General features: G+C 44.8%; 1 protein-coding gene across 1 annotated transcript in view; it reads left to right on the plus strand.

Annotated features, from left to right (window-relative positions):
* Positions 1 to 2,549: 2,549 nt before the first annotated feature.
* The window catches only part of LOC140195227 (serine incorporator 1-like), a 93,016-nt gene continuing 81,477 nt past the window's right edge, over positions 2,550 to 14,088 (plus strand). The window contains exon 1 of the mRNA XM_072253233.1: positions 2,550 to 2,632. Coding sequence (XP_072109334.1) covers positions 2,597 to 2,632 — 36 coding nt within the window. The 5' untranslated portion in view covers positions 2,550 to 2,596. The remainder of the gene's footprint in view (positions 2,633 to 14,088) is intronic.

Here is a 14,088-nt window from a genome sequence, read left to right on the forward strand (position 1 = left end):
ATGACCGATCTGTTATTACACTTAGGACATAAATATCTGGACATAGTAAACGATAAACAAGTAAGAACAACTTACTTAATAGATACGGCCATTCCAAACACACATAACGTACAGAAATCAATAAGTAAAACACCAGAAAGATGCCGAATTATAAGAGGCAATTGGAAGATTATGGAACATGAACAGGGTATATATTATCCCAATAGTAATATCTACAGTTGATATCATACCAAACATACCACACAATAGCATTAAACTATTAGTGCTACACAGCAATATCTAGGTAAATCTCCAGAAAGCCACAATACTAAATACCACTAGAATAGTCCGAAAGTTCCTAGCAATTGAGAAATGAGTGCGCTTGACTGTGTTTAAACCTTAGGTTTTTCCAGCTTCAGTTGATAAAAAATAAAAGTAATAAATAAGCAATAAATAATACTGAGTACCTGAGTTGTAGAATCCTTGAAAGTGATTCCATAGGTTGTGGAATCAGCTCAGTGTTGAGGTGAGTGAAATTATCCACACTGGTTCAGGAGCCTGATGGTTGAAGGGTAATAACTGCTCCTGAACCTGGTGATGGAATATTCTCTATTTGCTTTAAGAAACCAATTTAGTTCCTCCACTGCGCATTGCCTTTGCAGTTTGTACTGCCTGCAAGATGCACAGCAGACATTCAAAAAGATGTCTTCAACCGGACCTCCCAGATGCATGATTTCTGTCATGAGGAAGGGCAAGGACAGTAAAGGACATTTTTCACAGCAACTTCCATTCCATCATGGTTGGAAATGTATTCTTCAGTGCGACAGGGTCAGAACTTATTCTGGAACTCTGCACCCAAAAGCATTGTGAAAATAAAACTTTATCATGTGGAGTGTAATGGTTCAAGAAGGTAGCTTGTTGTCACCTTCTCAAGGGAAATCCTGGCTCTGTAGCAATGCCTACAATCTGTGAATGAATAAATACAAAATGAATATTATGACTAAACAGTAACAAATGGCATTTACACAACATTCTTAACATATTGAGAATCCTATGACAGTTCCCAGGAAAGTTATCAGACAAAAATTTGATAGTGAGCCATACAAGGTGGTAAGGGGGTGAATCTTAACATTGGGAATGTCAGGGTAGTTGGGCTTTTAGTTCTTCATAATACATTGATTAAAATGAGGGACGGGAATAAATATTAATTTTGTCAGCAAATCCAGATGCCAAGTATGAATTACAAAAAAAACTTCCCAGCAAATAAACAATTGTAAGGAATTTTGCGGCATATTTGAGTTGCATTGTTGACCTTTTAATGATATTGTAAAAGAAAAGCAGGCGAGTCATTTTCAAACTGGGGAGAGGAGGGAGTGGGAATATTTTAAAGAAACCCACAATCAATTGAGAAGTTGTAAGCAAAATATTCTTAGGCGTCTGGTTTTGATTTCCACACATATTAACTCACACCCATAGAAAAAAAATCATTCCAGTTACTCCTCTGCAGTGACTATTAAGTGGTGGGGTGGAGGGTGGTGGAAGATTTATTTCCGAGAAGTGGGGGGATTTGGGAAGAATGGAAGACTTATTTGTGTGATCAGGGAAGGTTTACCAGTGCTGAGGGGTGGGGAGAGAGGGGTGGGGAGAGAGGGGAGAGGAGAGGGGGGAGAGGAGAGGGGGGAGAGGAGAGGGGAGGGGGAGGGGGAGGGGGAGAGGGAGAGGGGAGGGGAGGGGAGGGGAGGGGAGGGGAGGGGAGGGGAGGGGAGGGGAGGGGGGAGAGAGGGGAGGGGAGGGGAGGGGGGAGAGAGGGGAGGGGGGAGAGAGGGGAGGGGGGAGAGAGGGGAGGGGGAGAGAGGGGAGGGGGAGAGAGGGGAGGGGAGGGGAGGGGGAGAGAGGGGAGGGGGAGAGAGGGGAGGGGAGGGGAGGGGAGGGGAGGGGAGGGGAGGGGGAGGGGAGGGGGAGGGGAGGGGGAGGGGGAGAGGAGGGGAGAGAGGAGGGGGAGAGGAGGGGAGGGGAGGGGGAGAGGAGGGGAGGGGAGGGGGGAGAGAGGGGAGGGGAGGGGAGGGGGGAGAGAGGGGAGGGGGGAGAGAGGGGAGGGGGGAGAGAGGGGAGGGGGAGAGAGGGGAGGGGGAGAGAGGGGAGGGGGAGAGAGGGGAGGGGAGGGGAGGGGGAGAGAGGGGAGGGGGAGAGAGGGGAGGGGAGGGGAGGGGAGGGGAGGGGGAGGGGAGGGGGAGGGGAGGGGGAGGGGGAGAGGAGGGGAGAGAGGAGGGGGAGAGGAGGGGAGGGGAGGGGGAGAGGAGGGGAGGGGAGGGGGGAGAGAGGGGAGGGGAGGGGAGGGGGGAGAGAGGGGAGGGGGGAGAGAGGGGAGGGGGGAGAGAGGGGAGGGGGAGAGAGGGGAGGGGGAGAGAGGGGAGGGGGAGAGAGGGGAGGGGAGGGGAGGGGGAGAGAGGGGAGAGAGGGGAGGGGGAGAGAGGGGAGCGGAGGGAGGGGAGGGGAGGGGAGGGGAAGGGGAGGGGAGGGGAGGGGAGGGGAGGGGAGGGGAGGGGGCTCACACCTGGCTGACGTCAGGAAGCGCCGGCTCGCACGCTCGTCCAGACGCTGCCAGACTGCAACAAACATGGGCTGGCGTCTGGTCTCCACCATCAGCAGCTGGGTGAGTACACGGGGCTTAGCGCGGCCACCCTGGCTCAGGCAGTGAAAAGGACGGATCTCCATGTGCCGCGGTGTCCCATTTATTTCCTGATACTTTATTGTGTATGTACGTGCATGCCTGTTGTGGCTGGGTGTTTGTATGTGTTTTGGTCATTTTGTGTGTGTATGGTTATACGATGTAGTAGTGTGCAGACGTGTTTGTACGGTGTGTAAATGTGAGTGTGAAACGTGGACGTGCGTATCTCTGTGACTATGGGGTGTATTTTCGCTGTGGGCGGAGGAGTTGTGTGAGGAGGAGAGTGGACGTGTGTGTCTCACTGTGTGGATGTGGGTGGTGGTGGGGGGGGTGTGTGTATGTGAGTATGGTGTCTGTATTACTGTGAAGTTTGGTGTAGGCGAGCATGGGGTATTGAAGTGTGTGTTTTGGAGATTACGGTGACCACGCTCGGTAGGATAGTGTGAGGAGGTGCGTTTTGAAGTCACCTGCCTCTCGTGAAACAAATTTGGGAAATAAGGGTGGGGGAGATAGTGATAGCCAAAATTTCAAAATCGAACTTACGTCGGTAGATAATGATCATAAATAAATTGTTTTTTGTTGGTAGAGTTGGATTCTTTATTATATTTATTCTCTGGTCAGTAATGTCTATTTAAATATCTCTACCTTCCTCGAAACCTTAAATCAGTTGTTTCTAGCCGACAGCTGCCCGGTGAGCGCTGATTTTACCGAAAGCATTGAACAGATCCGTTTTCAATGTCAAGATTTTTTTTTAATGATCAGATTTACGATATTTAAATACGGCTACCCATCTGTACTTTCATGACCTACTGAAGTTAATGCACCAATTGATTTGGCAGATTCGGTCAGCCAGCGATATCAAATATAGCGTCCCGTCCTCTGCAGATGTCACCGCTTCGACGTCCTTTTGTGTCTGTTTAAATGCCCGAGATAGAGAACAGGACAATAGCGTCAGACGCCCGGGCAGCTGCTATGTTTGGAATGGTAGTATGCTCACTCAGTTCCCGTCTTATTTTCTAACCGTTTTCTTCAGGTCTTTTCTTGAACGCCCTCTTCACGCCCGCTTACTTAGTTTCCCACCTTGATCCACCCCCTCCTGTCTTTCTCTACCTGCTGCGCCCCGCCACCCGCTGAGACCGTGAGCAGGGACCCGCGGTGAGGAAGCTTTCTGCCATCTTCGCCCGGGTGATAGTGTTACCGAAAATACACCGAATTATAACGCCGAGGATACCGGTCATATGTTATTAAAGGAGGAGCTGATACACTGAGGGGTTAAGTTTGCGTCTGGGTGACATCCGGTTTGGCAATTAAAATGCTCCCCCTCATCCTGTTGCTGTGATGTTTGATAATTACGCTACAGGAAAATAAGCAGGCGTTAGGATAATTTTGCCAGCGAGTTTATCTTTGGGGCAAGCGTGATGTTTGTCGATGACTCGGAGTGGGTTAGGATATTTGTGAGTTCCCTGAGGATCATTTCTTCTTTCCAAGAGTTACAAAGATGTATCAACACTTCTGAGGAGCTCTGAAGTGATCTTATCCTGTGATACAATGCATCTTTGTCGAGGGTCTGAATTAACCTGGTGGATAATCTCAATAAGCCTTACTCTAGGTTCTCTCTAAATGAATGTATACCAATAAGGCTATTACCCCTTGTTAAAATTCTCTTGAGACCACACCTTTACTGAAGCCAGTCTCCAGCCAATTCCTTTGACTGTGTGTCATGGTTGAGAAAATTTGATACAGCAGAGGTATGTGACCAGACAACATCCAGCTGTAGTAATGAAAACCTGCACTCCAGAACTAGCTGCACCCCCATTTAAACCATTACAGTTACAACACTGACATTTACCTGACAAATTGCCCAGGAATATCCCACTTCCCCCCAAAAAATCCAATCCACCTGATTCCTAAAACCCCACTTGCCAGGATGAGTGCAGTTCCAATAACCTGAAGAAGGGTCACCAGATTGATTCCTGGGATGGCAGGACTTTCATATGATGAAAGACTGGATCGACTAGGCTTACACTCATTGAAATTTAGAAGATTGAGGGGGGATCTTATTGAAACGTATAAAATCCTAAAGGGATTAGACAGGCTAGATGCAGGAAAATTGTTCCCGATGTTGGGGAAGTCCAGAACGAGGAGTCACAGTTTAAGGATAAAGGGGAAGCCTTTTAGGACCGAGATGAGGAAAAACTTCTTCACACAGAGAGTGGTGAATCTGTGGAATTCTCTGCCACAGGAAACAGTTGAGGCCAGTTCTTTGGTTATATTTAAGAGGGAGTTAGATAAGGCCCTTGTGGCTAAAGGGATCAGGGGGTATGGAGAGAAGGCAGGTACAGGGTTCTGAGTTGGATGATCAGCCATGATCATACTGAATGGCGGTACAGGCTCAAAGGGCCGAATGGCCTACTCCTGCACCTATTTTCTATGTTTCTATGTAACCCTCAAGAACGTCACCACTGCTTGGTACTTCATTCAATTGATGGCCCAAGATCACACTGGCAAGACACGATGACTTTTTGCGGGCAGTTAACAAAACTACCAACTATTCTACTAAATATATTTTTTTTCTGGACTACCATCACTGCAATCTACAGCCTGTAATTTCACTTTGGGAGTTGTGTTTTTGAACCGTCAGTATGACCTGCCATTTTTAGAGTATCCTAAAGGATTTGGCTAACTGGACTTTTGAAAATGCAGGTATGGCTGCATTGTTGGAGAGGACTGCAAAGTAAATTCATTATCAAATTACATATACAGTGGTTCTAGAAAGTTAGTGAACCCTGTAGGATTTTCTCCATTTCTGCATAAGAATGACATAAAATGTTATCAGATCTTCACATAAGTCCGAAAACTAAAGAGAAACCAATTAAATAAGTAACATAAAAAATATTATACTTGTTCATTTATTTATTGAGAAAAATGGTCCAACATTACATGTATTTGTTGGAAAAAGTATGTGAATCATTGCTTTCAGTAACTGGTATGACCCCTTTGTACAGCAATAACTTCAACCAAACTCTCCTGGTAACTGTTGACCAGTCCTGCACATTGGCTTGGAGGAATTTTAGGCCATTCCTTCTTACAAAACTGGTAGTGTGGAGGAGCAGAGGGATCTGGGGATACATGTCCACAGATCCCTGAATGTTGCCTCACAGGTAGATAGGGTAGTTAAGAAAGCTTATGGGGTGTTGTCTTTCATAAGTCGAGAGATAGAGTTTAAGAGTCGCGAGGTAATGATGCAGCTCTGTAAAACTCTGGTTAGGCCACACTTGGAGTATTGTGTCCAGTTCTGGTCGCCTCACTATAGGAAGGATGTGGAAGCATTAGAAAGGGTACAGAGGAGATTTACCAGGATGCTGCCTGGATTAGAGAGTATGCATTATAATCAGAGAATAAGGGAGCTTGGGCTTTACTCTTTGGAGAGAAGGAGGATGAGAGGAGACATGATAGAGGTATACAAGATATTAAGAGGAATAGACAGAGTGGATAGCCCCAGAAGTGTTGTAGAACATCCATGTGGTCTTTTGCAAACTTTAGATGTGCACTAATGTTTTTTGGAAAGCAATGGTTTCCTCTGTCGTGTCTTTACATGAACACCATTCTTGTTTGGTGTTTTTCTTATAGCAGATGCATGAACAGAGATTTTAGCAAATTTTAGAGATTTCTGCAGGTCTTTTGCTGTTACCCTTGGGTTCTTTTTCACCATTGCACATTGTGCTCATGGTGTGATCTTTGCAGGATGTCCACTGATAGGGAGAGTAGCAACAGTAATAAGTTTGCTCTATTTGTAGACAATTTCTCTTACTATAGACTGATGTACATTCAGATCTTTAGAAATGCTTTGTAGCCTTTTCCAACTTCAAGCATCTCTACAATTCTTCTTCTAAGGTCCTCTGAAAGTTGTTTTGATCAAGGCATGGTGACCTTTCATGAGAAGAGCAGGCTCTGGCAGTATATTGACTTTGTGTGTGTGTTTTTTTTATATAGGGCAGGGCAACGCTGCAACGCGCACTTCCAATCTCATCTCATTAATTGGAACACCTGACTCCAAATAGTTTTTGTAGAAGGCATTACCCCAGTGATTCACATACTTTTTTCCAACAAATGTATGTAATATTGGATCATTTTTCTCAATAAATAAATGAACAAGTATAATTTTTATGTTATTTATTTAACTGGGTTCTAGGATTTATGTGAAGATCTGATCACATTTGCAGCCATATTTATGCAAAAATAGGGAAAATTCTGCAGGGTTCACAAACCTTCCTGCACCACTGTATATCACAATATACAACCCTGAGGTTCATTTTCTTGTGGGCATCCTCAATAAATCCATAATCGAATCAATGAAATACCGAACCAACGATCCGTTCAACCAGTATGCAGAAAACACCAAACTGTGTGTACAAGTATGAAAAGAAAGAAATAATAAATAAATAAACAATGAATATTGAGAACATGAGATGAAAGTGAGTCAGTAGGTTGTGGGAATGTTTCAGTGATGGGGCGAGTGAAGTTATCCCCTCTGGTTCAGAAGACTGATGGTTGAGGGGTAATAACTGTTCCTGAATGTAGTGGTCTGAGTCCTGAGTTTCCTGATGGTAGCATTGAGAAGAGAGCACGTCCTGGGTGGTGGGGGTCTCTGAAAATGGATGCTGCTTTCCCGTAACAACGTTTCATGGAGATATGCTTATTGATGGGGAGGGCTTTACCATGATTGAGTGGGCCTTATCCACTACTTTTTGTAGGATTTTTCATTCGAGGGCATTTGTATTTCCATACCAGGCTGTGATGCAACCTGTCAAAATACTTCACCAATACTCTCCACCACACACCTATAGAAGTTTGTCAACGTTTTAGATGTCATACTGACAAGTTGGCGCAGGATTGAAGTGGCAGGGCCCTTGCCCGAGAATGAAAAATGAATTGATGTTTAGCCACTTTAAGCACTGAGCCGGATTAAAAAAGTTATGTCTTTGAGGCCGAGGGTGAAGGACAAGCTGGTGTTCGGCTCACTACTCTGTGAGGCTTTACTTGCCTCAGCGCTGAACTGACTCAGCAGCTGTGGTGTGGCCTGCAGCCATCGACACTTGCCTCATTGTTGAACAGGCTCCGTGGCAGTCGACTCCATTTCAAGGACTGTGCAATTTATGTTCTGTATATAATTTGTTCACTTTTATTATTATTAGCTCAAATTGTTCTTTTTTCACACATTGGCTGGTTTTTGTTGTATGGTTTTTTTCTGGGTTCTATTGTGTTTCTTTGTTTTGTGGCTGCCTGCAAGAAGATGAAGCTCAAGGTTGTATATGGTTTACTGAAGCCCTCTATTGCTTGGGGTCGACTGTGGGTATTATGTCCTAGCTGTCTATCTGATCAGCAAGCTCATACGCAAGCCAGGACAGTATATATGGAGAGCAAGCTGTTGACCTTTCAGCTGGTTCCCCTTCTCCACACAACTGATGAACCCAAAGGAGCTATGGAGACTGATAGTCTGGCACCAGCGGCATCGCAGGAGTTGCCAGTCAGCGTTGTAGGAATGCCTTGGGGATTCCAGCTCTGGATTTTTCCTTGCGGTTTGCTCCCGAAGTATTCCCCATGAGTGTTATGGCCACAAGGCAGCGGAGGTTTGAGATCAAAGTTATTCTTTTGCTCGATAAGCTGCCAGCCACGGCTGATGATCCCATCTACCCAAAGCGATTGGTTTTAAGGTGCCAGTCACCCTGCCTTGCCCCTTCTCCTGTCAGTAAAACTGTTCTTAGTATCTAAGCCACATGTGAAGGCCAGGAGCTGGACGTGGTTGTCAGAGGCTATTTGAGATGCACACCATTAAGAGCATTTTATAGGTATTAGGAGCTTATACCTACTACCTTCTCTAGCTATAACAACCTTAAGAAAAATATGTATATGACATACCTACTTTGATAATAAATGTACTTTGTTTTTGACTTTGACCACTAAGCGCAATGAACTGCAGTATCATCTACAAAAGGCACTACCATTACCAGTCCAGGTTGCTCCTCACAAACTTGTGATCTTCACATTCACCAAAACACACGGGCATCAAGTGCATGGTACTACCGCCTACCGCTTCATCTCCAAGCTGCATACCATTCTGACTTGGAATCATATCACCAATTCTACATCATTTCCGCATGTAACCTCCTCCCTGGTGGGAGCTCGACAAACAATTCACGAGAAGGGTGTATGGGATCCTTCATAATCTTACTACTCCTTTTCCAGCACCTTTTTGTATATATGTCCTTGATGGCGGGTGGTTGGTGCTGGTGATGCATTGGGCAGTTTTGACTACCTGTTGTGCAGCCTTCCTGTCCGCTTTTTCCATACCATGATGCAGTTTCCATACCATAGTGCAGTTTCCATACCATGATATGATGCAGCTTGTTAGCATGCATTCTGCTGCATATCTGTAGAATGACATGAGTATAGATGTACATAGTCCAGCTCTCCATGGCCTCCTCAGAATGTGGAGATGTTGGTGAACTTTCCTGATTGTGTAGAATGTGTTCTGGGACCATTTTGTACCAACTTCAGGTTGTACTGAAATTTACTGGATTTGTAACTAAAGTGGTCTCTAGCCACTGCTGTAACACCTGTCTAGTTTGAATGGATGGATTAAATCTATTTTACATTCCTTTACTATTAATTCTATTTGCAGTTAGTTCTGGAATCAATGGAATTGATTTTCATCGGCAGGTTAATCCATATTAAATTAATTAATAACAGTTTAGCTCACCCGAAATATCTTCAGTAAGACAAATTCAATTCTTTGCATAAGATAATTTGAGTTAATGTTTACAATTACAGGTGTAAATACAGGTCTATTAAAAGGGAAATTGCAGGAAAATGAAGTTTAAAGGATGTCATGATTAAAAGAATAAAATAGAACTTTATTGTCAGTGCTCAAGACAAGACTGTGATACAACTCCAGTCCGTTCACAACAGATACTTACAATTCATGTGGTACAGCTTAATTAAAAATCCTGTATTTAACAAGTGATTCTAATAGTCCACAACACTCAAAAGGTCATTGGCAAGCTGGGGTGTGACACTGTTCAGCTGCACAACAGCCCTCGAGAACGAGCTGTTTCTCAGTCTTACTGTCTTGGCTAAGACGTGTCTGTATCTCCTACCAATGGCAGGAGATTGAACAGATACTATCTGGAATAGGATGGGTCTTTAATGATGTTACGAGCGCACTATAGACATCAAGAATTATAGATTGGCTCCAGGTCCAGTAACTGAGTCCCAGTGAAGTGTTGAGCCATCTTAATCTCCTGTTGGAGAGCTTTGTGATCTGCCTTGCTGTAGCTAGAATACCACACTGTCATTCCATATCTATCGCACATCGATAAAAGTTGGCCAGCAATTTTCAGGGCAGGTTAGCTCTCCTTCAGCACCTCAGATGATATAGTCACTCTTGTGCTTTCCTTACTATTGAGGTAGTGTTGACAGACTAAGAGAGCTCCTCAGTGATGTTCATCCTCAAAAACTTGAAACATGAGATTCTATCCACTACCACACAGTGGGGCATTGCCTTCCCAAATTCAATTATCATTTCCTTTGTCTTCTTGATTTTGAGTGCTAGGTTGTGGTTCCTGCACCAATCAGACAGTTTCAGAATCTCCTCTCTACATGCAATTTGCTATTGTTTGTGATTAGGCCAATCACAGTTGTGTTGTCTGCAAATTTGATGATTAAGAGTGCAGTCATAGGTTTTAAAGGTACTTTTAATGTCAGAGAAATGTATACAATATACATCCTGAAATGTTTTTTCTTCACAAACATCCACAAAAAACAGAGGAATGCCCCAAAGAATGAATGACAGCTAAATGTTAGAACCCCAAAGTCCCCCCCAGCTCTCCTCCCTCCTGCATGTAAGTGGCAACAAGCAATGATCCCCTCTCACCCCACCAGCGAAAAAAAGCACTAGCACCCACCACCGAGCACTCAAGCGTGAGCAAAGCAACAACAAAGACACAGACTTGCAGTACTCCAAACACTACATTGTTCACCTGGTGTTTGACATACCACAGGCTCTCTCTCTCCCTAATAAGGAAGAAACACATGTCGCCTTTTCACAGTGAGAGGGGAGACATAACAGTCAACTTACTGGTTTATGATGTTGAAAGTCTATTGCGTTGCTTTTTTTGAGCTCTGTGCCCAAAGATCTCAGGTCTCTGGGTACACAACCAAAGATCTTCTGGTTCCCTCGACACACCGGTCTTCGATCCGCCTGTCTCCAGAGTCCTGAGATCATAGGGCTCCAAAAGTGAGCCGAGCTCTTAAGCTGCGCCCTAATGTCGGATGACGGCCAGTCGTGAAACCCTGAGAGCGGGTCCCATTCCCGCAAAGAACCAAAGTCAACGTGTAACTCCGGGTCAGGGTCTTCAAAAGAACCCTGAAAAGGAAAAATAGAGATATTAAAGATGGAAATAGAGCTGTTTCTGAAGATGCAAGCAAAGGAGTTGCCGTTTAGCACCATCTTGACTAAGCTCGGGCCTCCAGGTGAAGAGAGTATGGAGAAGTGGGCTCGGTTCACCGGTGTTCAGGGTTGGTGGGGGGCTGATCTACACTAGCCTAGTTTCACCGTCTGGATACGATTAGTGAGGAAGTCACAGTGACTGTGTGGGTTTCCTCTGGGTGCTCCGGTTTCCTCCCGCAGTCTAAGGATGTACCAGTTAGTAGGTTAAATGGTTATTGTTAATTGGCCCATGATTAGTCTAGGGTTAAATCAGGGGATTTCTGGGTGGATCAAAGGGTCGGAAGGGCCTATTCTGCACTGTATCTCAATCAATTAATCAATAAATAAACTCCAAGATCCAAGATACAGGTTGATGTGCCGAATTCTAGACAGTGGAACTTGAGAGTCGGCTCGTTCGGTAAAAGATGCTAAAGGCTGATCTGTAATCAATAAAAAGCATTCTGACGTAGGTGTCTTTGTGCTCCAAGGGTTGTAAGACAGTATGAAGGGCCATAGAAATGCTGTCTTCAGTTAATCTATTTGCCTTGAAGGTGGTCCAAGGTAGCCAGGATTATGTCCTTGATGTGGGAGATGACCAACCTTTCCAAGCACTTGGCCACTTGGGAGTGAGTGCCACTGGTCTGTAGTTATTAAGACATGTTGCTGCTGACATGTTGGGGAATGGTATGGTGGTTGCTGCTTTGAAGCATGCAAGAACCATAACCTGGGACTGGGAAAGTTTATAAATACCCGTCAGAACTTCTGCCATCTGGCCCTGCTGCTACGCATGTATTGACTTTACAGTGTCGGCACAGCTCCTCCATCCAATAGTAAGGCCCTCATCACTGGTTCCTCATTGTCTACCACCACCCCAAAGCAAGCAGAGAAGCTGTTTAGCTCTTCAGCTAGTTTGGCGACACCATGAGAAGAGCAAGACAAGCGTTTCAGTGAAGCAAAGGAAGCAAGCTTTTGATGGGCTTTAAAAGCAGCTCATTATGCCAGAAGTCTTCACAAAGCAAAGGAAGCTGAAGAAATGGCAGCCCTAGTAACAACATACAGTTCACATGCAAAAGAAAATGTGGCATCAAACAGTGAATGCATTAAGAAAGGTAACAAAACTTGTCAAAGACTTTGTTCAAGAAATTGCTTCAAACCATCTAGTTTTGCTGTTTACAGTGGCATTTCCTCTCACTGTAGCACTGTGAAAGTTGAGAGAAAAGCACAGACTTCAATTGCAAAACTCACAGGACTGTTTGGCTTCCCAGTGTAACTCCATGCTGAAACTTACATTGTTGAGATCAATACATTATTCCCTATTAATGCAAGTTCTCACAGTTGTCTGCATGAGGCAAAACAGGTATGATCTTGATAGCTAAATCTTAAAGGTCAATGTTGTAAATTGAGCAAGCAAGGGCTTTTCTCTTTGGAGTGAAGAGCTGACTTGATAAAGGTGTACAAATTGATAGGAAGCATAGATCAAGTAGACAGCCAGAGACTTTTACCCAGGGCAGAAATGGCTAGTATGAGGGGGCATAATTTTCGGGTCTTTAGTGGAAAGTCTAGGTGGAATGATGGAGTTACATTTTTTACAGAATGTAGTGAGTGCGTGGACTGTGCTGCCAGGGAGGTGGTAGAGGAAGATATATTGGGGGCATTCAAGGATGATAAAGAAAATGGAGCGCTATGTGGGAGGGAAGGGTTAGGTTGAATTTAGGGTAGGTTAACAGTTTGGCACAACATCGTGGGCAGGTGGGCCTATACTGTGCTGTTCTGTGTTATGTGTTCTACTAGATAAAGGGGAGTGCAGCTGTTAACTGAATGGATACAGCAATGATGGAATAAGGTGGCAGAGTACTGTCAGGGGATTAGAAGGATCTGGACAGTCTATTGAAGATCACTGCCCACAGGAGGCATTCCAGAACTAAAGCAGCACCAACTCAACAGGTCAGGCAGCATCTATGAAATAAACTGGTGATGTTTTGGGCCAAGACCCTTCTTCAGAACTGGAACAGACAGGGGAAGGTGCCAGAATAAAAAAGTGGGGGCAAAGGAGAGTAGCTAGAAGGTGCCAGGTGAAGCCAGGTGGGCAGGAAAGGTAAAGGGTTGGAGAGGAGAGTGGGCCATAGGGGAAAGGGAAGGAGGAGAGGAAGCAGGGGAGGTGATAGGCTGGTGAGAAGAGGTGAGGCCATAGTGGGGAATAGAAGAAGAGAGGAGGGAGGAAAAAATTTTTATCAGATGGAGAAATCGATATTCATGCCATCAGGTTGGAGGCTATGCAGACGGAATATAAGGTGCTGCTCCTCCCACCCTGGGGGTTGGCCTCACTGTGGGACAAGAGGAGGCCATAGATCGACATGTCTGAATGAGAATGGGGATTGGAATTAAAATGTTAGGCCACCGGGAACTTCCGCTTTTGACAGATGGTGCAGAGGTGCTTGACGAAGCGGAACTCAATTTACAACGAGTCTCACCAATGTAGAGGAGGCTGCATCGGGAGCACCAGACACAGTGATGACCCCAGCAGATTTGCAGGTGAAGTGTTGTCTTTCAGAACTAAACCTTGGTTCTCCTGGTAAGAAGTTGGCAGAGAGATCCCTGTAAAACCACTAAAACCATGACTAAAATCCATAAATACTTGGTATTTGATGAAGTTGGAAAAGTTATCAACACTCACAGCTCCTGTGGGCTGAAGGAAAAGTACATGAAATCTTTTCTCCTTGGTTATGGATTTTCGTGACCTTCTTAATAGATAGAAGAGCAGCAAAATCTGTAATGTGACACAGGATAGTAATAGCAGCCTGGAATAATCATGAGGTAAGGAAGTCAAAGGTGACCACAGACAAAACAATGAGGGCACAAATTTGTATTTGAAGCTTTAAGAGTGTTATAGATCTAGGGCAGACAAAAATGCTGTTTGAGTGTTGGCTTTTTAAATAGCATAGTTTCAGGGATG

Source organism: Mobula birostris, chromosome 1 (assembly GCF_030028105.1).
Source record: "Mobula birostris isolate sMobBir1 chromosome 1, sMobBir1.hap1, whole genome shotgun sequence".
NCBI classification, from domain to species: Eukaryota; Metazoa; Chordata; class Chondrichthyes; order Myliobatiformes; family Myliobatidae; genus Mobula; species Mobula birostris.